Raw genomic sequence first — 25,435 nt, forward strand, 5'->3', positions numbered from 1 at the left:
CACAAGCGAGTCACCCACTTTTCGCAGCACATTTGTACTCACGTGATAGGTTTTGAACCATATCGCCGTTTTGGAATAAGTACAATAATATCGAGGCGTAAGTGAAGCTAATAATAAATTAGTTTTAGCATTATTTCCCGCAGATGTCATCACTGGCAGCTAATGACCGCAAAACTTGTTTGGGGATGCCAGTGGACACGTATTTAACGAGCTTATCAAAAATTGCTCAAGAAAGTTAGCAAAATGGTTATTCTTATTTGTTACCCTAAAAAATCACCCTAGGAAACGTAAAATGTCGGAGAATATAATAGCCTACTAAAAAAACTAATTTATTAGGATAGGGTAGGAAGAGGGCAGGAGAAAGAAGAAGAAGAAGGGTAAAGTCTCGGACATACCTACGTTTCCCAGAATCCAACCTAGGGTGAATTTTCTAGGGTAACAGATCGGAATAACCGTCAACGGATCACGAAAACATCACAGCAAAAACCCTCGGACCTCCGGGGTCTCTCCGGGAATAAGGTATGGCTGGAAGAAATTACTTTTTGGCAATGAGCCCGCCTTTGTGTACTTAATTTTCTGTGTTTGTTTTTGTATTCAGTAAAGAGTAAATTAATAAATAACCAAGGGCCACTTGCACCAACATATTAAATCTAGATTTAGTGTTTAATCTCGATTTAGGGCCACTTGCAGAAACATATTAAATCTAGATTTAGTGTCAAATGTCGATTTAAGAAACGTCAGTCCATATAAAATTTGACACTAAATCGAGATTTAACACTAAATCTAGATTTAATATGTTTATGCAAGTGGGGCTTAGTGTCAAATTTTACGCTAAATCTAGATTTAAATGTTTATGCAAGTGGCCCTAAGTCTTAAGTAGCCTAGGTCCTAGGTATAATGGCCCAGCTTAGAAGCCTCGCCACGATAGATAGGTACAGTTTGACTCTGGGAAAACTCTTATAGTAGTAGGTCTGAGACTTATATGTATTTTTCTGATATCTGCAAAGGCCAGAGATCATAAGTTTATCACAAAATGACTCGCTCTCACTTCTATACATATAAACTGGTATTTCCTGATATTGTGACCCCTGTCAGTGTTGCCAGGAGAAGTAAGATTCTCTAGATGGCTGCGATTTTAGGCTCTCACTTTTAAACCTGTAAGATGATTAATAATCGATCTTAGCCGATAGGAGGTGGCTGGGATATTCAGAATGGTCCTCTAAAAGTCACCCCATGGATTATCGAATTATATCTAGTGTGTTTTATATATTTAGAGTATTATCATCATCACCAGCCCAAAAGAAGCGCCATTGCCCTTAGCGCCACGAACCCAACTCATGAGCAATCTAAAAGGCTATAAGTACCTACTTAAATATTCTTAATAGGAAATAAATATTTTTAATAAAATACCTACTTTATACTTTGTGCACTGATTAATTTTAAAATAGATATATTATTATGAGGAAAACCCTGTCCTTATTATTAGCATGTTGTGTCTGCCCCGATAGAGGTCTCAGTCTACTCTGGCATGGCATATCGTGCCATTTTACATTTAAATAACTAAGTAAATAATAGGCATTGAACAAGTTTTGAAACTTTATGGTCTTTAGGTATTTTAATTAGGTGCTGAGTGTTTGATTATGATGTTGGTTCCTACGTTTGTTTTGTGGTTTGGTATGTACTTGCCTATTAAATGTTATAATTGTATAGGTACCTATAATTAATTACTTATAAATTAATCACAACTGATACTGTTACATACATCATTATAAATTTTTTTGCAGTGCATACTTTTGAAAGGGTTCAAGAATTAGGATTTTGTAAGCAAAGAGGGACATTCAACAAGAAAAGTCACATAACTTTTTACTGCTGAACTGATTATCATGAAACATCCTAACTAATATCCTTACTTAATATTGTAAATGTGAAAGTAACTGTGTCTGTCTGTCTGTCTGTCTGTTACTCTTTCACGCCAAAACTACTGAACGGATTTGAATGAAATTTGGTATACATACGGTCTAGACCCTGGGAAAGAACATAGGCTACTTTTTATCCCGGAATTCCCACGGGAAAACTTTTTAAGGCGAAGCGAAGCGCGCGGGAACAGCTAGTTACTTATAACAGTAATAACACTCGGGCCCATTACCTACAACCCTAAAAAACAAAATGAAAATCGGTTCAGCTGATTGGGAGCTACGGTACCGCTGACAGATACACACACACACCGATACAAAGACACGTTAATCTTATAACATCCCTCTTTACCTTTGGGCGTTAGAAACCGTCTAAATCAACCAATTAAATTAACTAGTTATGTTGTTACATTTCAGCGGTGTCATCAATATCTGGACTGGATGACACAGAATTCAGGTATGGTAATTAATTATTATAGATCTTCATGATTGCCTGAATAACTTCATAATGTTTCAACGTTTTTTAATTCTGACTTAATCAAGTTCGCATCGATAGTGGAACTCTGGCTTCGGTTTACTGGCACTGGTTACTTAGTTTTTATTTCCTTGACAATTTAAGTGTAAGTATTCTTTTTTTCGTAATAAGTAACTAGATTTAAAAATGTGGATGACTTTTCAGAGCCACCTTGCACCAAGATCCAGTGCTGCAGAGGTTCAGAAGGTCTGACTTCCTGGACTCTGTGATCGGGCCCGACTCCCCGCTGCGCTGGCAGCCACCCTGGCTGAGGAAGAGCTTCTGGGTGGCTGAACCCTCGACTGAGCCACCGTAAGTGGGAGATTTTTTAGGACTGTATACTTTGGTAACACATTTCCCGCATAATGGCCCACTTTACTACTTCATCATCATCATCATCTCAGCCATGAAGAGATCCACGGCTGAACCTAGGCCTCCCCTAATATTTTCCACATTGTCCGCTCGGAGGCAGCCCGCATCCAGCGCTTCCCCGCGGACTTGACTAGATCGTCTGTCCATCTCGCGGGGGGCCGCCCAACGCCTTTCTGGTATGTGGTCTCCACTCGAGAGCTCTTCAGCTCCACCGACCATCAGTCCTTCGAGCCAGGCCCACTGCCAATTCAGCTTACTGAGTCGCTTAGCTATGTCGGTTACTTTGGTTCGTCTGCGGTTCTCTTTATTTTTCGTTGACTTATTTATTTTTACAATCCATCCTTGTAGCCCGCCAAAGCTCAAATGCAAGCTGCCCGACTACCCCGACCACGGGGTCTACTCCAGCCCCAACGACCCCAACGCCAGGCCCGGCCAGGAGTTCGACTTCATCACTCTGAAGTTCTCCTGCCAGGGAGGGTATGTGCTGGAGGGGGCGGCTGACAGCTACTGCAGCGAGGGGTTGTGGCAGCACCCTGTGCCGAGATGTGTCAGTAAGTATATAGCTACCGGTCTTAGCTAGCACCATATACCATTAGTGATTGACAGATACTTATGTCTGGCATAGAACAACGCGGACTCAGGTGTGTCTGGCTTGGATCATCGAAGGTGTGTGGTTAATACATTTTATTGAAAATCAGCAAATTTCAGATAAAACCTATAAGACCTTATCCAGCCAGCACGACTCGAATCGTCATCGTTTCATCACGAAGCATGATGAAAGAGCTTATTCAGAAATTTAATATCATTGGTCAAAAACCATGAAGCTGCACATGGAACAGAGTATTCTGTACTGAAGTAGGTACTTATAGCACAGCCAAAAAGGTCCAAAAGGTCTACCAATTTTCAAAACTTCTCAAAACTCTTTTACAGGTCGCTGTAGGCTGAACATCAAGAGTCCTAGCGTCGAGTTCCTCTGCCAAATCCCCAACTCCAAAGGAGGCTCCAGGGTCTGCCGTGACCTGGAACCAGATGGCACCATCGTGGAGCCCAAATGCAGGGCCCCCCACTACTACTCACCGACTGACCTACCTCTAATGAGGTGCATCGACGGAGAATGGACCTCCTTGCCGCATTGCGTTCCAGGTTTGGATACTTTGAACATATACGTTCATCGGTCCTTCGGGCCGGACCCAGTTAATGTGACGGTTGTGGCCAGTAAAGGCTCCAGGGTTTATGTAGATGGAGTGGAAATTGAGATAGTGGATGGAACGTCTGTCAATGTTTTGAAGGATCTGCCTGCTCGGAGGAAAAAGGTGGTGGTTACAACAGAAGGGCCTAGTGTGACTGATATTGTTTATGATATAGACTTTAGGAGATAATGTGGTCCTATTTACGGGTGAACTTACATAATTGGTATAATTACTACTCCTGCAAGTTATTACCTATGGTCGTAATATACTTACCCATAATAAATTATTATATGATATTATAGTAGGTAGGTCTAATAATGTTCTGACAATATTGAAAGCTTAATTAAGGGTCTGCAATAGGGAATCGAGGGTTGGCATTGTCATAGAATTATGTAGTAAATGATGCTCTACAGCCTTGAAAAAAATCACACAGGTAGTTGAAGAGTCTAGCTAGGTGCTGAATCATTCGAATTTAAGTAAATGATTATGGATAACTGTAAATTAATTTCAGAATATCAAGAAAAACCAGTCAATCACACTCCCGTATTGTAACAACGGTGTCGTAATTATAAAGAATTTTCATATGATTTTTATCATATTATAAAGTTAAAGGCTTGGACTAGGCGCTAAATACCTTGTTTTTTAATAAACACACACTTATTTTGTGTAAATTAATCCCAAACTTGAGCAATTTTTTTCCCTCAAATCTTCATACAAATATCTATGGCGGCTTTCTGTGTTATAAAATCATAAACACAAGTGACGTTTGACTCAGTTGGCCGCTGGCCTCCAAAGAAGGGTCACGTCGGTTTAGGCAGCACTGACAGCTCGCGATCTTATCGTGTACAGATACAAAATCACTGCACATTGGTTGTCATTGCACTTTTTCAACTTTTATGACACCAACATAATTTGATTTGAAATTGAGGAAGCATAAATTCTTCCAGTATATTCAATACATTAAATTAAATTAGATAGTGTGCAATATTCTCGTGATATTACAGTCTCGTAAAGGTCTGATGAGGAGCAGGAATATAGCGAATGGATCTAAGTGATGACAATACGCACGAACATTAGGTTAGGGATCAAAAATACAGTCTCTTGGTGCTGGTTGAGGTATGGTCTCGTGAGGATCTGATGAGGGCAGTAACACGGTGGTGGCTCAATTTTATTTCAAAGATGTTAATAGCTAAAAGCATCGAGTTTGGGCTATTAAGTATGTTTTTCAGAGAGAGAGAAAGAGATTTTGTTTTTCCTCTGGATGTGTTAGGTTTACTGGGTTTACTAAGTTCATTCTGTTAATGGCATCAAGTTGTTATGTGTTCATTAGTAATAATTATTTATTAACAAAATGCTGTTGATTCTCCACGAAAATGTAAAAATAAAAATAAAATAAATAAAAATAAATTCGTAACGTAAAATTGTCAATGACGGAATTTCTTCTATAGACAGTAGCCACAAAAAAAACGAAAACGATAGATGGCGTGATTTGAAGATAAAGATACATTTTTTCGACACATAGACAGCAACAACAAAAAAATACAGATTTAAAGAAAAGAAACACATACTTATACAAAACAACAAAGAAAAAAAAGGATACACATCAAAATAACTGAAAAAAATATAAGCCCCAATTTACTTGTGTGGGACAGGGAGTACCATAATATTTTTTTTGGGGTACTCCCCATCTATGCGAAATATAAGCTTGATATCTTTACCCGTTTCTGAGAAAAAGGGCGGTGACAGACAGTCAGTCAGACAGACGGACAACAAAGAGATCCTATAACGGTTGCTTTTTTCTTTTGACGTTCGAAACCCTAAAATTAAGTAAAAATATTATGCTGCCAAAAAATGTACTTACAGGTATTGAAAAAGCGGTATATAAACAAATTATACCAGCAGAGGGTTCACCATTTAGCTGAATGTTACTTAGAAAACGGCCTTGAGTGGCGGTCAAGTTGGTCCCCGCCTGCGATACTTTCCATTAACATTGGGACTCGTTTTCATGTTTTTAGCGTACAGTCAGGTTGTAGTTTTTTATAATTGTATTTTTTTATTTGTAACTTTTTAGTTGTTTTTATTTTATGAAATTTTACGTCGGTAGGTAGTTCATGATCATTTTTTATTTCAATAATTTTGGTGTTGTTATTTAAATACCTTCAATATGCATATTTTTGTAATGTGAAAATCAAGTCCTTTCATTTGATACCTTACACGGCAAAGTTGAATTATTATTTTTTCGATCATCACGTTATGTCCTCAAGAGGGCGCTATGTACATTTTAATGGAACGTCACATAGCCTATAGCCATCGCGCCATCAATACGCTTCTAACAATACCTCATACATCAAAATCTATCAAGCCGTTTAGGCTACAGGAGGGAACAAAGAAACAGACAACATACATATATATACATACATACAATCAAAAAACATTACCCTCCTCCTTCGGCAGTCGGGTAAAAAGGAGTAAGACAGGGGGTCATTCTGAACTTTTGCTCTACGAGTTTTGGAAATTAACAAAAAAAAAACCTTTTTCATAGAAACTTTGTTGGACATGTGACTTTTTACCATGGAAAACGAATATTTTTTTTCGCGAATTTGCAAATCTCGTAGAACAAAAGTTGTTCAGATTGACCCCTTGAGTCATCCCCTTTTGGCTTAGTATAGCCCTTTTGCGACACTATGTATTTACTTTGCTTTGTCGTCGGGGTTCAGTTGGCTGGAGGATGCCCGAAACTTATTATCTACACTTTAATACTTTTAGTTACCTTTCTACAAGTAAATACCACATTTGTTTGAGAAAGCTAATCGGGTTCCGAGTATAGAGTAAAGTGGCACCCCTATTAATTTCTACTCTTTCCTGGTGCCTACCAGTGTAAGTAAGAATTATACTTACTTACCCTTAAATCACCCAAAATGTACTTGAACATAATTGTCAATAAAGTTGGTGAGTAAAAGTTTATCGACCCACTGTGCAAACTTACATGTGTGCGTGTCACTGCGTGTGCTGTGTGAAGAGCATTGAAAACCCAAAATTGGCGCGGCACGTCACCCTGTACGGGCCCTTAAATTAAAAAGCTATTTAACACTCTTTGACATTTTATGAGGCTATTATTTTATGAACCTATACCAAAAAATATAGTATTGTAAGTAGTTATGAACTCAAAAGGTTTATAGGTACCTACACTACCTACCTAGGTAAGTAATATTTTTTACTGTATTTAACCATGCTTAAAAATCTGAAATAAACTAACACTTTTTTAAGTTTTTATCAAAATTGTTTCATTTCTTTACAATTTCCATGAAATTATCTGGTCAACGCAGATTTAGAGAGCCGTGATATGACGGATAAAGATCTCAAGATGTTCGAAACCTGGCCTACCTCTCTTACTCAGTCAACTGCTAGCCGTTCATTGGTCGAGGATTGGCCGATGATACTGTAAGCCTTCTAGATGTACTAAATCTAGACTAGCACTGGGCGCAAGCAAGGCGCACCTTAAAAGTATTCTCAATTCTTGGCGTGAGCGTCTTGTGCCCCGTAGGTACTAGGCCATCAGATGCGTATCCTAACTTAATATTATAAATGCGAAAGTAACTGTGTCTGTCTGTCTGTTACTCTTTCACGCAAAAACTACTGAACGGATTTGAATGAAATTTGGTATACATATGGTCTAGACCCTGAGAAAGAACATAGGCTACTTTTTATCCCGGAATTCCCACGGGAAAATCTTTTTAAGGCGAAGCGAAGCTCGCGGGCATAGCTAGTGTAATATACCCAATATAATATATAACCAACCCGTAGTGGACCAGAGTGATGGGAAATAGTCCAAGCTTAGGAAGGCAGTTTAGGATCTTAAATACCATCAGATAATTATGCACAAATTATGCGAGAAAACGTAATAGATTTCCACAAACTATCAAACCTGTACTACTTATACCCTCTGAGCATAATAAACATACAGCCTCCGGTCTGATAGCCGCTGCTAGCAAAAGGCTTCGGCATATACAGTACATGGGCGCTAAAAGGCTGATGATGCTGATGATGGTCTCCACAGATTGCGGCCGCGTGACCCCGGAGAGCACTCAGCTGGTGGCCGGCGGAGTCTCGGCCAAGCACGGGGAGCTGCCGTGGCACGTCGGCGTCTACAAGAAGACCACGGAGCCCTACAAACAGATCTGTGGAGGGTCTATAGTTACGCAGACCTTGGTTATATCAGGTTGGTTGGCTTCCTAGGTTGTTAGTGTGAGTCTTGTTCCGAAAGTCTGGGTAAGAATCCTGAATGGGCAACTAGGGCAAGGAGGTATTTTGTATTTTAAGACAGATAAGAGTATTATGGTGTGGATATTATGATAAAAATCCTCCAGTCTTGAAAGAGGCCCCGGTTCTGCAGTGCACTAATACGGACTGCGCATTTGTATAATTTCCGTTATACAAATGCGCAGTCCGAATTAGTTAGTTACTATAGCTGCACCTACTGATTCCTCCTTAACAATATAGAGTACTATCGCTATGCTAAAGAGCCTTATCCTTCAGCGGCGCACTGCTTCTGGGACGACACGCTGAAGCTCCAGGAGGCCAAGAACTACGCCGTGGCGGCCGGCAAGATCTACAAGCCCTGGAGCGAGCCAGGTGATACTGAAGCGCAGAAACGAGACGTGAGTGTATTTTTTTAATCTTATTTTCTTCTTCTCGTTGAATCGGTGACTAACACTAGAACTGAACTAGGGTATTACACGACATGTGACGATCAGCAGGCTGTTAAATTAGTAATTTACACCGTGGAAGATTTTTTTCCATTCAGTCACTTCTGATGGTACGCAAAACTTAGAGAGGTTAGTCACTTATAGTGGAGGCTCTTCATACACCGAATTCAAATGATTAAGTTATTCATTATCATTTATGATTATCATACTTTATAATTTTTAGGGTAAGTACTAGAGATGCCACGAATATTCGGCAACTATTCGGTATTCGGCCTATTCGGCCAGTTTTTTCAGTATTCGGTATTCGGCCGAATAGTGCGTACTATTCGGGCCGAATACCGAATAGTAAATAATGTAAAAAATTCCAAATCACAACATTTTAGTACTTAAAATTAATCAGTAGTAAGTTGTGCTGGATAAAAACGAGCATTTCAGCATTTTTTGGTAGCCCACGATTGCGCTTTGGGTTCCGCTCATCTGGCATAATCTTTATTGACCAAAACTCATTTCGCATAACTCGTATGGTCTAAACTTTTTTGGCCGAACCATCACTTTGCCAAGACTTATGTGGCATAAGGCTCGTTTCGTCTAAAACTCTTTAGGCACAATCTTTAAACACCTAAGTTTCGTTTGCTCAAATTTATGTTTGTCTATACCTATGTATAATCTTGTTTCTCCTAATGTTATCTTAATAAATAATATATTAAGTATGTAGTAAATGTACAAATTGTGGTATTTTTCTCCTACATCCCGAAAATCACGATATTGTATGATCAAAAAATCGAAAGTTAACGACCAATATAATTATTACAAACCCCATGAGATCGAAACCTAAAAATAGGTGCAACGACGAGCAAAGCGAGGAGGAGCGTGTTAGGTGCACATGTTCATCAAAACCAAAGCGGAGCGCAGCGAAGCGGAGCGGAGCGTTTTCCAAACAGCGGAAACAATACAAGGCCAATACCAGTTTGCGCTTTGTAGGGAGACGCTCCGTCAAAGTTAAAGCCAAACGAATATTATTACTTTGTATAAACCTATGCCATAATTGCCATAGCATTATTAGGCTATTCAAGATTTGGCCATACCATTATTAGGCTAAACAATGTTATGCGAAATAACTTTTTACTAAACGAGATTTATGCCATACGATTTTCGGCGTAACGAGACTTTGACCAAACGTTACTATGCAATACGAGATTAGGCAAAAAAATCTTATGCCAAAAAAGGTAGAACCGTTTTTGCAAATTTCAAAAGGTTCGGGTATTGTTTTTTTGTTTGCTGACCACCACTTGTAAGGATCGGCCATCCGATCTAGGCGAACTATTATCAAATAAAAATTCAACTCGTTTGCCACAGCATTCTGCCTCCTAATAATTAGCATTTCTCATATAATCTGTAGCGACTTCTTCAAAGCAGTTCCAGGAACAAAAAAAACAGGTTGTAGCGCCGAATATTCGGCGGCCGAATATTCGGCACTTCGGCCGGCAGCGTCGCCGAATATTCGGTATTCGGTATTCGGCCAATTCACTATTCGTGGCAACACTAGTAAGTACTTATAAATTTCTGCGTGTTTAAGTTCAACACAGTATAAAATTAAAAGACAATATTATATTTTATGATGGGATGAATGATGCAGAAGCTATAGCTGCTGGAAGTGGTTAAGTATTAAATTAACTGACGAAGACTGTATTTTGGAAGAAGTAGTTACTAAGGGATGCACATGCATCCCTTGGGCACTTTTATACTAAAAAAGTTTCACAGCCCTTAAATCTTGTACACCACAGGTAGAAAACATAGTGGTGCCAGACAAGTTCTTCGGCGCTGAAACGAACTTCGACTACGATCTGGCGCTGGTCTTCCTGAAGGAACCCTTCGAGTACAAGAGCTTCATCAAACCAGTCTGTTTGAACTTCAACAAGCGGGTGGAGGCGGAGCAGCTCAGGCCTGGGAGCTATGGGAAGGTAGAATAGCATAGAATATTACTTTATTGGTGACTCACCACAAATAGTAAAATCAAACATACAAAAAGAAAACTAAACTTATAAACTATGAACTGTAGGCGGCCTTATCGCTAAGAGCGATCTCTTACAGAAGTCTTGAAGGTACCTATATACACCTTGCTATATTTTTTCGGTAAGGCTGTTGTATCCTATAGATATAGTTAGCGGTTTGTTCAGTATCACACTTTCCCATTTTCCACCTTGCTATTGAAAAACTAAAAAGAAGTATTTATTCGCCCCCTATATTTGATCGAGGCGACTAATGCCATTGATTCTTCCATTCCAACACTGTCAATGGTGGAGGCTCAACAGAGTAGTTACTTCTACCATCATCACAATCGCAGCTATCATCACAACCTCTCACGTCCCCAGTGCTTCAGGGCACGGGTCTGCTTCCAATGAAGAAAGGATTTTTAGGCCTAGTCCACCACGCTGGCCTAGTGCGGGTTTGTGGACCATTACCGGATATTAACACGTTCACGGACAATTGATGGTTGGAAAATATTTTGATATGACACCTAAAAATCCCATACATTTTATCGTTCCGCCTTGAAACGTATTGCCGTATCTCAACATATTTTATTTACGTAATGTGACAGTTACGGCCATAGACGGTATCGTCTACAAGCGGTCCGCCACATCATGCATATCCAACAATGCGTATAGTGACATCTACGGCTACAGGCGGCAGCCGCCAGTTTTTTTCAAGGACCGAATCATTTTCAAATAGGTTTGGACGTTTTTCAGATACAAAGTTCCACTTTTAGCATGCTATTTACAATAAATAAAGCTGATATTGATATAGTAAGATTAAACAAAGGGGTTCATCGACAAAACCTAAAATTTTCTAGTTCCTCATTACAGTTATATCTTCGCTTTTCTATGTTCCATTTAAGTAATTATATTATTTGAATCGAATAGGTTGGTAGCCTATATGCAAAACAGTATAATATTTATCGATTTATTATTAATTTACCTCGTAATTTGCCACAAAAATTATCATACTACCACCCGTTCTACACAACATATCCATGACGCGCGCGCCGTGACACTAACTTCTGGAAGGTTATTTTTATTTTTAACGGTTACGGCGACAGGCGGTATGTCACTATAAAGTTCACTTATGTGTGTGCAAAAGAAACCCCGACAAGTTCTTTGTTATGACACCTAGAGACAAATGAATTAGCACAATACGACACTAAATCATGCATCTCTTGTTAAGAATACGGAAATGATACGGCTGTTGACGGTTCGTCCGTTTTAATCAATAGAAGTTGGACGGCCACAGGCGCGTAGTCATATTACAAGGATACTTAATTACGGCCCTCGACGGATTGTCCGTGAACGTGTTAATGACGAATCAATTTAAACTTGCTTTCCAGAAGATCCTACTATTGAGTGAGATGACCTTTTATCCGAACGGAGAGCAGTTTGTAATTAAAAATTTACATTAATCAGAAAATTTTGTATTTATACGATGAATAAACCATTTGACTTTGACGTTTCAGGTGGCGGGCTGGGGCTTCACGGGCCCGCAGTCCCCCCCGTCAGCGGTGCTCAAGGTGGTGGAGCTCCCGTACATGGACGAGGGCTCGTGCCTGCGCTCGGCGCCCGAGGGGTATCGCGACCTGGTCACCAGCCAGAAGTTCTGCGCTGGCTCTGAGGATGGTAAGGGTGGAGGGATTCGCCATGTTCAAAACTTGAGAGGTGTTTTGTGGGATGAAAAAACGTATTTTTGTAACTTCCGGTAATAAAAAAGAGCGGTGGTAGCTCAGTCGGGTGAGCGCCCGCTTCTCAATCAAGAGATGCGGGTTCGAATCCCGGCGCTGACATGTACCAATGAGTTATTTTCTGAATTTAAGTACAATGTATACCATCGCTCTTACGGTGAAGAAAAACATCGTGAGGAAACCTGCATATCTAGATTTAGCACATCAATCTAGATATGTGAACCCACCAACCCGCATTGGACCAGCGTGGTGGGAAATGGTCCAAGCTTAGGAAGGCAGTTTGGACCTTGGGGATATGCACAAAGGTTCCATTCGTGAGAGCCAGGTGCAGGTACTTCACCCCCACAGAGAATTGAATAGAATAGAATAGAATAATAAAAAAATGGCTACCGTTATTTAACTGGACGTAGTTACGCAGAAAGGCCTCAATCCACAACTTTGTCAAAATTGAGTTATATACTAGAACATGCTATTTAATGTAGGGTCTACCTGTCAAGAAAACAAACACAGTAAAAAACCAACTACAACATACTTTTTTGATGTGGGGGACCAACCCACATTGTATGAAACACACATTTTTTAGTTTCACATAAAGGACTCAAACTGTTTGAGTCCTTTTACAGAAACGCATTTCCTATGAAACCATGAAAAATTTAGTTTTACATAAAAGACTCAAGCGCTCTGAGTCGTTTTAGAGAAATACGTATTCATTAAAAAAAGACAATTTGTATTTAGCAGAAAGGACTCAACCCGTCTGAGTCGTTTTAGAGGAATACTTATTCATTGAAAAAAAACAATTTGTATTTAGCAGAAAGGACTCAAACCGTCTTGAGTCGTTTTAGCGAAATACTTATTGATTGAAAGAAGTCAATTTGTATTTAGCAGAAAGGACTCTAACTGTCTGAGTTGTTTCATATAATATAAGTTTTTAATAAAACAGTTCAAATTTTATTTGGCAGAAAGGATTCAAACTGTTTTTGTTCCGTCTCTTGGCCACTATTCTGTCACCGCATTTTTTCACCTTCCGTCCCCCCACGAGCAAAGTATCCTGCCACTCCCATTTCAGTTCGGCTACCCGGATACCGACTTTGAACACTTTCCTCTTTTGACGGATCACCACGTTGGGAATGCGTCTAAGCGAAATACTTAAAATGGCTCGCTCTATAGCTCTTTGTGGAACTCTGATTCGGTGCACAGTTTCGTTGGTCATCGTCCATGTATGTTAGTGTGGGCAAGTCACATTAGCAATTAACAATCCATAAGCAGCGTCGCTCGACTCTTAAACATCTATCAGATTCATACAAGTTACGCCAGATTTGATTAGCGAGCGACGATGCCTAAGGATTGTTAATGGCTAATTTTCGGTGGTGGTAACTCCAAGGAATGTCACAAGGTGACTTGGTTCTCACACGACTGTCGGACCGGGAACCAAATCGACCACATTTTGATTATTCGAAAATGAAGACATTCACTTCTAGATGTTAGAAATACTTAAGAAGGGTTGCTAAAGTCAAGAGTGATCACCACTTAGTGGTTGGAAAAATCTGCTTGACGATAGCGGGAGCTCAGAAGCAGGCCACAAGATCTGCCAAAGATGTCGCTGTAAATAAGCTGCAGGACCCAGAAGTCAGAAGATAACTTAGTATCCAGATCCACAACAAATACCATCAACCTACTAAGTGTGGGCGACGCGCCTCAATCAAAGATAACTGCACTGGCATTAAAGACATGTTTTAAAAAAGTTGCAAAGAAATAATAAGGCACATGGAACACTTAAAGAAAGAATGGATGTCTTAAGGAACATGGCATATGATCAACTCTCCAAGGAAGACTTAACATCGAACTAGACTACCATTCTAAAGAAGCACGAGTTGCGTACGAGTATTTTCTTTGTGAACAAAATATCAAACGTAATTTAAAAAAGGACCAACGCTGTTAGTCTGATTCTATATCTTGGAGAAAACAAACAGCGGCTGCCATGAAGGATCTATAGAAAGAATCAAATAAACTTTGCAACAAACCCCAGGATATCTCCTTGTTACTATGGAAGACCGACTTGTAAGATGGTATGACCACATTGCCGAAGTTTTTAAAGATCTAAACCAGTCTGCATCTGAGGAGTTGGATGCAGATTCAATAAACCAGGAGCATCTTGTATATCCAGATCTTGATATATGTCAAGAAGCATAATCGTAATCATTATGATTATAATAAAATCGATAGCAGTCGTTAAGCCTACCAGAGACCTTCGGGCGGCTTGAAAACATCTGACAGTCGGGTTGCCCAATTACCCGTCAACTCTGTCAGCACAAGCTTGCTTGTGTTGGGGTCCACTAACCCACACTGGGACAGAGTAGTGGACTAGGCCTAATCCCTTCCTTCATTGGAAGGAGACCCATGCCCCGGCAGTGGAGATGTGACGGGTCGTGATGATGGTTAATGATTATGAGATTTATAATTATTCTGCATATTGACATAAATTTTAATATCCAACCGCAAAGTAAAGTCGAAGTGATACGGACCATACGATCGCTGAAATCCCACTTTTCAGCGATCGTATGGTAAGCACAGGGAACGACGGATATCCTACGGAGGCATAAAAAGGAGGATAGTTGCAATATACCGAGGATGATGAAGTGAAGTTAGAGTAAAAGAGAATTTTATTTATGTCCAACTTTATCCTTTGAGGTTTGCTTATGTTCATATTGCTTTATCCTGAAATTATGGGATAATATGGGATGGGACACTTACTAAAAAAGTGGGCTTCTATTTCGTAAAAAAATATATCAATATCGGTTAAGTTGATCCAGAGTTTTGCGCTTGGGAATACAGTTCCGGTTAGATTTTTATATAGATGTGAAATGTTGTTTCCGATTACATTTCAATATAAATTATTTAATAATAGGTTTACTTTTGATATATAATTTTTATTTTGTGTAAAAAAGTAATGTCTTGTGTCTAAAATATCAATATTTTAATTTAAAAACCATATTGTTATTTAAAAAAATATTTTATAAAAATAAATATTTGGTTGGATCCTTTCTGCGAAACGTTGAATTTCCCTGCTTGCATAGAAAAAGCAATTTAGGAGAAAGGATCCAAATGCATATTTTCATTAATAACTCAATAAATATTCGTTATAGCTACACCATGATTTGCAATAGTAAAATAACAATAAATATGCATAATTTAAGATAATTTCCACATATAAGATGCTTTTCATTGCTGAAGAATACCGATTAGAACTTAAAACGTCTATATCTCAGAACTAGGTTTGTGTGGGTTGAGTCCTTTCTGCGTAACTACGTCCAACTTATATCGTGAATCTGCCGGCCAAGCTTGAACATAACGGCAATACCGTCTTAGACCCCACCATCCGTTCTTATTAAGGCTGTAGTTATCATTATGTACTGATATTTACATAATTCAGACCCTTTCTTCCTTTTTACAGGTAAAACAGTATGCAAAGGCGACAGCGGAGGCGGCCTGGTGTTCCCCAGCAAGGAACTCGGCGTCGTCAGGTACTACCTCCGAGGCGTCGTGTCCACCGCTCCGAAGGGCTACGACATCTGCAACGTGGGGACTATCACTACCTTCTCACACTTGTCGAAAATGGAGGGCTATATCAAGCCGTTTTTAGTTCAACGTAGCTAAATGGCAACGGAAAGATTGCTTTCGTCGTGTCTGCCTGTCTGTCTAGCTGTCTGTCGGTTCATGTTTATAACGTGGTGTAGTTGAGCCGTTTAGTCCCAATTAGAAGCCAACTTTGGTGGCGGTTTTCGGATATTGGTACGGAATGTACCGTTACGGGGGTACTACTCGCACGCTCGGCAGGTTTTTTGTAATCTCAGAATAATAACTCATGTAGATGAGGTTCATTAGAGGTCGCGCCGGCTGACTTTCTGTTGAAGCAATACCTATTTTTAATACTAGATCTTAATAAAAGTTGTGCCATATACATAAACAAGCTTGTTTTTTATTTAAATCTATCATCATTCGATTTTATAATATCGTAATCGAAATCCCATCTCTTCGCCTTACGTCAACGTTACGTCAAACAAATGTCAACAATTCGTAATAAATTGTCGATTTTGAAAAACCGATTAAAATCGTAAATATTATGAAAGTTACGTACTTTAATACTATAATGTGAACAAATACAAATTCTGCTACAATGGAAGAAACGGTGGTTGAGGTGAGAGAGTCGCGGTTTAAGCGGTTCACCGTGAAATATGGAAGAAATATCCTCATTGCTTTACTGGGTAAGTGATCACCTGATTCTAAAATTTATTTTAAAAGTAAATAATTGAAACCTTGAATTATTAAGTATACTATGCAAATTAACAACAACATATTTATAGTCAGTTCTAATTTCATAACTTTGTTTTAAACCTTTGCATTGGGCCTAAAGAAAATCTTGAAAACTTTTCCAGTATGAACTTAAATACTTACCCAAGCACAGAATAAAAACTAGTTAAGGAACTAAGTTTTATTTTTACACTTAGAGAATGTTAATCATAAACATAACGGTGTTATTTCGGAGATATCTAACTTAAAAATGAGATAAAATTTTACAATTTATTATTCAGTCTCTTGTTTCCTGTTCTTAATTTAAATTCCAACTCTTTCCAGCCATTATCATTGGCTACGGTCACACACAATACGTCAACATACTATTTGAGAATGACCTGAACTTCTCTATGCTATCGGACCTGGAGCGTGAAATGTCATTCCGTTCAGAACAAGGATTCTACTACTCGTACTATAAGACTATAGTTGAAGAGGAACCGTATGTGGCTGCGATCACAAGAATCATGTACGATAAACATGTTGAATACCCGAATGAAGTCAACGCATTCAACAGGTTCAATATTATTCCAGAGGTTAGTCTGGACATAAGTAAATCAATAGATTTAAGATTTTTACGCACAAATCTTCCAAATATTACCAAAATGTAAATTTAGCCAATCATAGCTCTGCATGCCTGACTTAAAAGCTGTTTTACTCCATATTATTTATAACTGTTAAAAATGTGCAAAAAACTACTTTAATTGAAAGAAATATTATCATCTATTTACCATGGAAATCCTATGCCAAGACTATCTTTTCTAACTGATTGAATCCCATGATATCAAACACAATAAAAATCTATTGTTTTTGGCCAAATATCACAACTGTGCGATGCAAAAAGTTAAGCATACTGATTGCATGTCAGCTCTTGTTTGTTCATTAGTTTAATTTCAATAGATTAAATGTTTCTCAAAATTTTTCCAGGTGATTCTAGGCTCCGTGTACCGGTACTTCTACCCGTATTTGAACGGGACAGTCTCGTGCACCACAGTGTTCCGCGGTGATGACATTCCCTCGGTAGAGAGCTGCAATGGACTTGGAGTGCCGATGATATTCTATGTGCAGTCTGTGTTCATCTTAGCCGGAGTTACACTGGGAGCGCTGTTTATATTTGGGACTACCCTGAGGTAAGTAAGGTTTCTGAACATCAACTTATTAAATGTTACTTATGGTCCAAATGTATGTCCAAAACAAGCCTTGCTCAGAATGTGCTACCATAAACACAAATGTTTTGCGCGGTTTTCCAGCATGTCACTATGCCTCCGAAAGTGACTAAAACCTTCAAAAACCAATCTCCCATATTATGTAAATTTCAGTATTAATTATTAAAACCAAAAATGTTTATTAGAATATTCCTACACCTTCCTTATTTATTCTTTTAGTCATTCCACCACCCAAAGGTTGCCTGGAAGAGATTGTTCTTACCGAAAAGGCTGCTGAATAATATCCACTGTATACATTTTCATTATTTCTGTTCTTTTAAATCGATAAAGTACTATTCTACTCTATTCTCCCACAGCAACAGCATCCTCGGCGGCCTAGTCACAGTCTGCCAATACCTGGCCAACCACGCGGACTGCACGCGCGTGGCGCTGGCGCCGGCGCTGCGCGAGAACTTCGCGCAGCCGGCGCTGCTGCTGCAGATGTGGCTGCTGACGGTCCAGCTGCGGGGGGGGGAGCATGCGCTGCTCGGGATGCAGGTCAGTGGGCTCTGTGGAGTCACTTTGAAGGTCTAGCTATAAGTGGCAAAAGTTCGTGAGGCTGCGCGATGTGAGTAAGCGTGATGCAAAACTTTTGTCACGTCTTACATGCCATCACGTCTTTTGTCAGTGGGGTCTGTAGGGTTACTCTGTACAGTAAAGAGGCAGCCTGAAAACATCTGACAGTCGGGTTGCCCACTTACCCGACAACTCTCTCAGAACTAACTTGGTTGTGTTGGGGTCCACCAACCCGCACTGGGCCCGCGTGGTGCACTAGGCTTAAAACCCTTTCTTTATTGGAAGGAGTCCCCAGCCCGAGCAGTGGAGACGTAATGGGTCGTGATGAATGAATTAAATGGGCTAGGTTCTATTTTCTGTGGGGGTGTAAGTACCTGCACCTGGCTCTCTCGAATGGAACCTTTGTACATGTCCCCAAGGTCTAAACTGCCTTCCTAGGCTTGAACCATTTCACACCACGCTGGTACACTGCGGGTTGGTGGGTTCACATATATAGATGTTCTAAATGTAGATATGCAGGTTTCCTCCCACCTTTCGTTGTACATTTTTACTCACACAGGCCGCAAACCGTATCACCGTTTTTGAATCAGTACAATGCACTTATAGTACACATCTAGAATCTAGATGTGCAGGTTTGCTCACGGTGTTTTCCTTTGCCGTAACAGATCGTGGTATAATTGTACTTAAATTTCTGCATAAAAAAAATTTGTATGAATCAAAATCACATTTGTGCTATTTAAAAATGATATCCTAATTTTGCTGCAATGATGAAAAATTTAATCACCAATAACTTTCCATTCCAGGTATCAATATTCCTGATCAACTGCGTGTGCCTGCTCTTCTGGCAGTTCACCCAGTTCATATTCTTCACGCAAATCTTCATCTTCTTCGTAATGGAGCAGCTACGTATCATAGACCTGAAGACCTTCTGCATCTTTCTCCACTCCCACTTCTGCGGGCTGCATATGGCCATCCTGCTCTTACAAGGGAATGATATGCTGAAGACGTCCATCTATACTTCGTTCTTTATTGTTGTCTCTATCTACTGTCTCTTCTTCAGTAACATGAGGATTGCCGTTGAGACGCGCCTGGATTTAATTTTGGAGTCGTTCCTAGTGGTTATGAGAATCGCTATTGTAATGATCATGTCTATTTGTCTCAAAACCGAAATCAGGGAGTTTTTACTCATCTTTGAAGACGCTCATATTTGGGAGATATTGTGGGCGAAAATATCTGACTATCAGAGCTTTCATACTAAGCTTTATACTTGTTCGGAGGCTTTTGACTTTCTGCCGCTAGAAACTTGGGGTCATCTATGGGATAGTACGCTAGTCCCCATAGCCTTCGTTTGTGTTGTCAATGTTACGTTCAAATGGATAGTGGACGCGTACACGTGCGTACACAAAAAGGACAAAGTCTTAAAGAAGAAGAAGAAAGCCAAAGATTCTGACTCTAGTGACGATGACAGCGGCATAGAAAACACAATGCCTGAACATAAAGAAGAGAAAATAGATGAACAAGAGAAAGATAAAGAAAATAATGAAGATAATAAACAAATAGAAGTGAAAAAAGACGACACAGATAATGCAGAAGAAAATAAAGACAAACCAAAGACCACAGACAAGAAAAACAAAACTGATCTGTGTGTAAAAGAGAAAGAGAAGCCACCGAGAGATGAACTGTTGGAGTTTTTGATGAATTTAAAGATAGACGCTGGTATTTTCTACAATGTGTCACAAATGGTGGCGTTTATGATAATGGCCGTTATGATCATGAGGCTAAAGTTGCTTTTTGTGCCGCACATGTGTTTGGTGGCGTCACTAGTGGTGACTTTTGAAATGGAGAAATTTAAAAGGTGAGTCTATAATAAATACTGTACAACATTTTGTTAAACCTCAATGAAAAAAAACTTCGAATACAGTCTTAGATTTACAATATGCGAATAAGATGGTGGATCACATACAAAAACAAAGCAAAAAACTGGGTGCATTTTCTCACTGTATACCGTTTTAAGTTCAACCTAATGACAACCATTGTACCAATGAATAAGTCTCAAATTTTATCACCGTACTAATTAAACATAATAGGTCAGTGGTAGAAGTGGGGTGTTATCTGTCTGTACCTACTTATAGTTTTCTGAATAAATATTATTTTTATTATACTCTATTCTTATTTGTGGAGACTTTGCACTGACACCATCTCCATCTTGTCCGTACATTGTTCATCTAAGATTAAAGAGGTTAAAGATGAACAATATGTTTCAGATGGCCGCGCGCGGGCGCCACGCTCCGCTCTCTGTTCTTCACGGTGCTGTTCGCTATGATCGCGTGGAAGGCCTATACTAACGTGCAGGGACAGATGAAGAACTTGGGTGAGTTATACAGGGTGTTTGGAAATGTGGTATAGTAAGCGGAAAGGGGGTCAGTCTGCGCGACTTTTGCAGACTGATTTTTGGAAATTCGTACGCGTGTTCGCGGGAAATGTATAAAATACACCGAAATTACCAAACTTTCAATATTTTGTCATGCGTAGTACCAATCTTGACAAGGGCAGATATATTTGTTATCTAATCTTGTTTACAAATTATTCTCTGAGATATCTCCTAGCCGCCTGCCAAGCGTGTAGATAAATGGGAAATAGGAACATCTTATTTTATCTTAGGCTTTAGGTATGTCCAACATAGTCAACTATTACGAGTTGGTCCCATAGTAAAAATTGCGAGTCCCTACAAACGTACACTGTAGAACCTACAATGCACTTAGGTTTACACATCCAGAATCAAGATGTTGCAGCAGGTTTCTTCACGATGTTTTCCTTCACAGTAAGACCACTCTGGTATGATTAAAATTTTACTTCAATTCCTTATTATTCATAGAAAATAACTCATCGCTACATGCCAGGATTTGAACCCACGGCCCCTCGATTCACTCAGCCGAGCTCCTACCCGTTACGCCACCACGGCTCTTCAGGTTACTTATCAAATTTCTCTCCTTATCACCAGGAGAATTCTCCGACCTCCAACTAGAAGAGCTACTGCAGTGGATATCCCAGACGCCGGCGGCTCCGGTGTTCGCCGGCCCGGTGCCCGTCACGAGTGCCGTGCTGCTGAGCGCGCGCCGCCCTATCGTCAATCATCCGCATTATGAGAACAAGGAGGCTAGGTAAGAAGTTCTAGGAGTTGCCACTAGATGGCGCTTATGAATGATTTTATGAATGCGTATTCTTCTGCAACAAGGAGTGTATCGCACTGTATTATCTCCCTTTATGAGAAGTAAAAGAGGCTAGGTACGCTATAATAGCTATGCTGTCGATAGATACTAGTAGGTAGTCAGTAAGTAACTGTCTTCATACCCTGTGCCGTGCTGCTGAGCGCGCGCCGCCCTATCGTCAACCATCCGCACTATGAGAACAAGGAGGCTAGGTGAGAGCGAAAGAAGTTCGGGAAGTTGTCGGTAGATGGCGCTGTATAATGATTGATTCACTCTACATCGCGCAAAATCACAGTCTCTTCATCCCTCATTATGATAACAAGGAGGCTCGGTATAACCGTAAATATTCAATTACGAATACATCGTCATTTCCCGTTACAGATGCAGTTTTGTACCTTGTCAAACTAACAAACCGCCAATCATTATTTCACTGATTGCCAGTTGTTTAGTTTGACAAAACATAAAAGTGTAAATCGCATCTAACTTCAGGAACTGACAAGGTATTTGGACCAACCTTAACCTACTCATAATATATTATGTAATTATTGTTCCAGGGCTCGCACATACGCAGTATACAAGACGTACGGCAAGTTCTCTCCGCTAGAGCTGTATGTGGAACTGTCCCGGCTCAAGGTGACGCATCTCATCGTGGACAGAGACTACTGCTATGGCTCTGGGATGAGGTAGGTCATACTAAATATATATACATTATTTATATACGTTACGATACGACGTCGATAAATTCGTTTTATTGCGCGTTCTACCAATCACAGCGCCGTACTTATTGCGAATCGTGATATAGAGGCGATAGGGCAAGTTCTCTCTGCTATTGCTGTATATGGAGCTGTCGCGGCTGAAAGTGACACATCTGATAGTGAACAGAGACTACTGCTATGGCTCTGGGATGGGGTTTGTCATACTAAGTAGACGTTCCCAGTAGGCAAAGTGTTAGCCGCTGACAAGGCGAGTGTGTATGTCGAGTGTTCTCAGTTAGAAAAGAAAGAAAGAAAAACCATTTAGTTTTGTCTAATTTTGCACTCAATCTACTCTAGTTTTGTTGATCAGTGGTCATATGCTCACAAAATAACTTTAAAAACCATGGGAAAACAGGTGATCCAACTCTTATAAAATGCATGTAGCTGTAGCTATTATTTTCGCCGCTATATATTATCGTAATGCGGGTAGACACTAAGCTAACACCTAGGCAAACCTTTCCTGAAAGTCCCAAAAAACTTTCTAATGTAAAACATGTAACAATGAATCCCCACTATTCCAGTGACAACTGCACATTCGAGTCGATCTGGGACCGCGAGGCGCCGGCGGCGGCGGGCGAGCCCCGGCTGTGCCACCTGCTGCTCACGTCCAGGGTCGACCACTTCTACAGCGTGTTCAGAAATCACAAGTACAGCGTGTTCAAGATTCATGACTTCAGGTATTACATACATACATAATAATTTAAATATTTACGTGGTGGACTTGACTGGTGCCCACTTACCCGACAACTCTCTCAGCACAAGCTTGCTTGTGTTGGGGTACACCAACCCGCACTAGGCCAGCGTGGTGGACTAGGCCTAAAACCCTTGCTTTATTGGAAGAAAACCCGTGTTGTGCCCCAGCAGTGGGGACGTGATGGGTGTGGTGATGATGATGATTAATTATATTATGCTCAAGACGCGTCATCCGTTTTTCGTTGTACATTTGTACTCAAGTGATAGGTTTTTGAACGAGTATAGATCGCAGGATCATTGTTAAATATAACGGTAATTTGCAACGACAAAATTTCTTATTATTTATTTTTTACACTTCCTACTTTCTGCTCCTGCAGGTTGACTGGTATATAATGCTTTTAGCATGAAATCCACCTGATTGTAGATAAACCCTCTTATTCCTAGAAAAGTGATCGGTCGTTTTAGCTATTGAACAATTTGTTCTTCGACGTTCTATAACTTTTCTATGAATAAGGGGGCAACTCTCTGTAAATTGTGCAATAAAAGAATTAATAAATAACTAATTTGTCCTCAGCGTGCGCTACATGCCTCGCTCGTTCGACACCTGACAGGCGGCCGCCGGCGCCGCCGAGCTCGGCGCGCTCCGGAAGCAACTCGACGAGAGCGTTCTAGGTACGACATGTAATATGTGGGGACATCTCATGAGAAAATACCCTCAAACAGTACGTCTATCACCGGAATCGATACTTTTTTCGAAACTACACAAACATATGGAAAAAAACAAATGTCACTTTTGGAACTAACAAATTTTACATTTTGACCATGACAGTTGACGATATTGTTATTTTTCCATATGTTTGTGTAGTTTCGAAAATAGTATCGAATCCTGTGATCGCTGCACAGAGGACCTGTTGCCCGAGCACAGGATTCGATACCTCCGTTTTCGTTGCGTATCGTCAAATGTCACTGTCAAAATGTAAGGCAAATTTGTTAGTTCCAAAAGTGGCAATTGTTTTTTCCATGTTAGTTGGAATTTCACCAAACGCTAAACGTATTTAGTAGCCTGTCATACGTCTGTCAGTTAGTACAAAATGTATTTAAAATTTTATTTAAATACGTTTAGCGTTTGGTAAAAGCGACCCTTCGTGTAGATTCGAAAATAGTATCGAATCCTATGCTCGCGCCTCAGCACCAGCGGAGTACGCAACGCAACGCTAGCGTTGGAACTCTGTTTGACGGTATGTTACCATAGTAGTACAACACATCTTAGCGTCATAGCGCGGCGTCAAGTTAGACGCTCTGACGCGCTTTAGTAACGCTTTCAGTTTGACGAAGCCTGTAGACACTTTGGGCCTTACCACAAAAACTTAGACAGTATTTAACAAGTGTTTAGCGCTGTCAAACGCCTACAAAATCTGTCAAATTTCGTTTTAAACACTTGTAAAACAGTGTTTAAAGTTTTTTGTGGTACAGTAATTTATTCCTTATATTATACGTCCGGTAAACCCTGGGCAGTCTGACGCTAATCTGATTAACCTCCGACCCCAGTGTTTTTCGCCGACACGCTAAGAACTAAAATGTATGTTTTGTTTTCAGGAATAACAGGATTTCAAATCAGTAAGATGTCTATGATGAACGACAACATGACTCGGTTTTACGCCAAAACTAAAGCTGAATAGAAAAGGTATTTATTAAAATCATTTAGACTGGTATTTTCTATAGCCAGATCAAAGTTATCTGGGGAACAATTTGTGTCTGACTGGATGTTTTATTAGACAGACACAGCAACAATTTTATTCTGCTGATAACTTTTATCGGCCTATTGAAAAACTGCCCTAAATAAATAACAATGAAATCAGAATGTCAAAATTCGCGAAATATACAGACTCTGGTATCGATATATCGATACCCTTTTTGCAACAACCTGTATAAGTATGTATGTACTAAATCAGTGGAATAACTAAATTTCTTTTTTTCGCAGATGGATTCCATTCAACAGGATCTCATTCATGAAACAACTATTTACCTAATATCAGCATTAACTCACTGTTAGATCTCCGTTAATAACTAGTTTTAAGCTTAAATACATAACTCAAAGTTACACGAATTTTCATAATACAGGGTGTTGCAAAAAGGGTATACTAAGCCGAAACCAGCATGTGCACCATCTGGAACCAGCCCAAATCTGGATTCAGAATTTCAAAATTCGCGAAAAAAAAACATTCTCCATAGAAAAAAGTCGCGTGACCAACTAAGTTTCTATGGAAATTCTGATTTCAGTTTCG

The 25,435-nt window shown here is 39.8% G+C and overlaps 2 protein-coding genes across 2 annotated transcripts; both read left to right on the top strand.

Annotated features, from left to right (window-relative positions):
- The first annotated feature begins 1,540 nt into the window (after positions 1–1,540).
- Positions 1,541–16,392, top strand: LOC105393249 (modular serine protease). Its single transcript, XM_038110848.2, has 10 exons — positions 1,541–1,674; positions 2,331–2,370; positions 2,593–2,739; positions 3,148–3,350; positions 3,730–3,942; positions 8,047–8,208; positions 8,526–8,647; positions 10,480–10,656; positions 12,204–12,363; positions 15,877–16,392. The coding sequence occupies exons 1-10, from the start codon at positions 1,641–1,643 to the stop codon at positions 16,077–16,079; spliced, it is 1,461 nt and encodes a 486-aa protein (XP_037966776.2). The 5' UTR covers positions 1,541–1,640; the 3' UTR covers positions 16,080–16,392.
- A 64-nt stretch (positions 16,393–16,456) lies between these two features.
- On the top strand, positions 16,457–25,234 carry LOC105396173 (probable C-mannosyltransferase DPY19L1). The gene is made up of 12 exons (XM_048629853.1): positions 16,457–16,687; positions 17,058–17,308; positions 17,700–17,902; positions 18,295–18,475; positions 19,297–20,348; positions 20,758–20,864; positions 21,495–21,654; positions 22,257–22,385; positions 22,979–23,134; positions 23,725–23,822; positions 24,747–24,834; positions 25,132–25,234. The coding sequence occupies exons 1-10, from the start codon at positions 16,600–16,602 to the stop codon at positions 23,756–23,758; spliced, it is 2,361 nt and encodes a 786-aa protein (XP_048485810.1). The 5' UTR covers positions 16,457–16,599; the 3' UTR covers positions 23,759–23,822; positions 24,747–24,834; positions 25,132–25,234.
- The last annotated feature ends 201 nt before the right edge of the window (positions 25,235–25,435 follow it).

This window comes from Plutella xylostella, chromosome 24 (genome assembly GCF_932276165.1).
Source record: "Plutella xylostella chromosome 24, ilPluXylo3.1, whole genome shotgun sequence".
Taxonomy (NCBI): domain Eukaryota; kingdom Metazoa; phylum Arthropoda; class Insecta; order Lepidoptera; family Plutellidae; genus Plutella; species Plutella xylostella.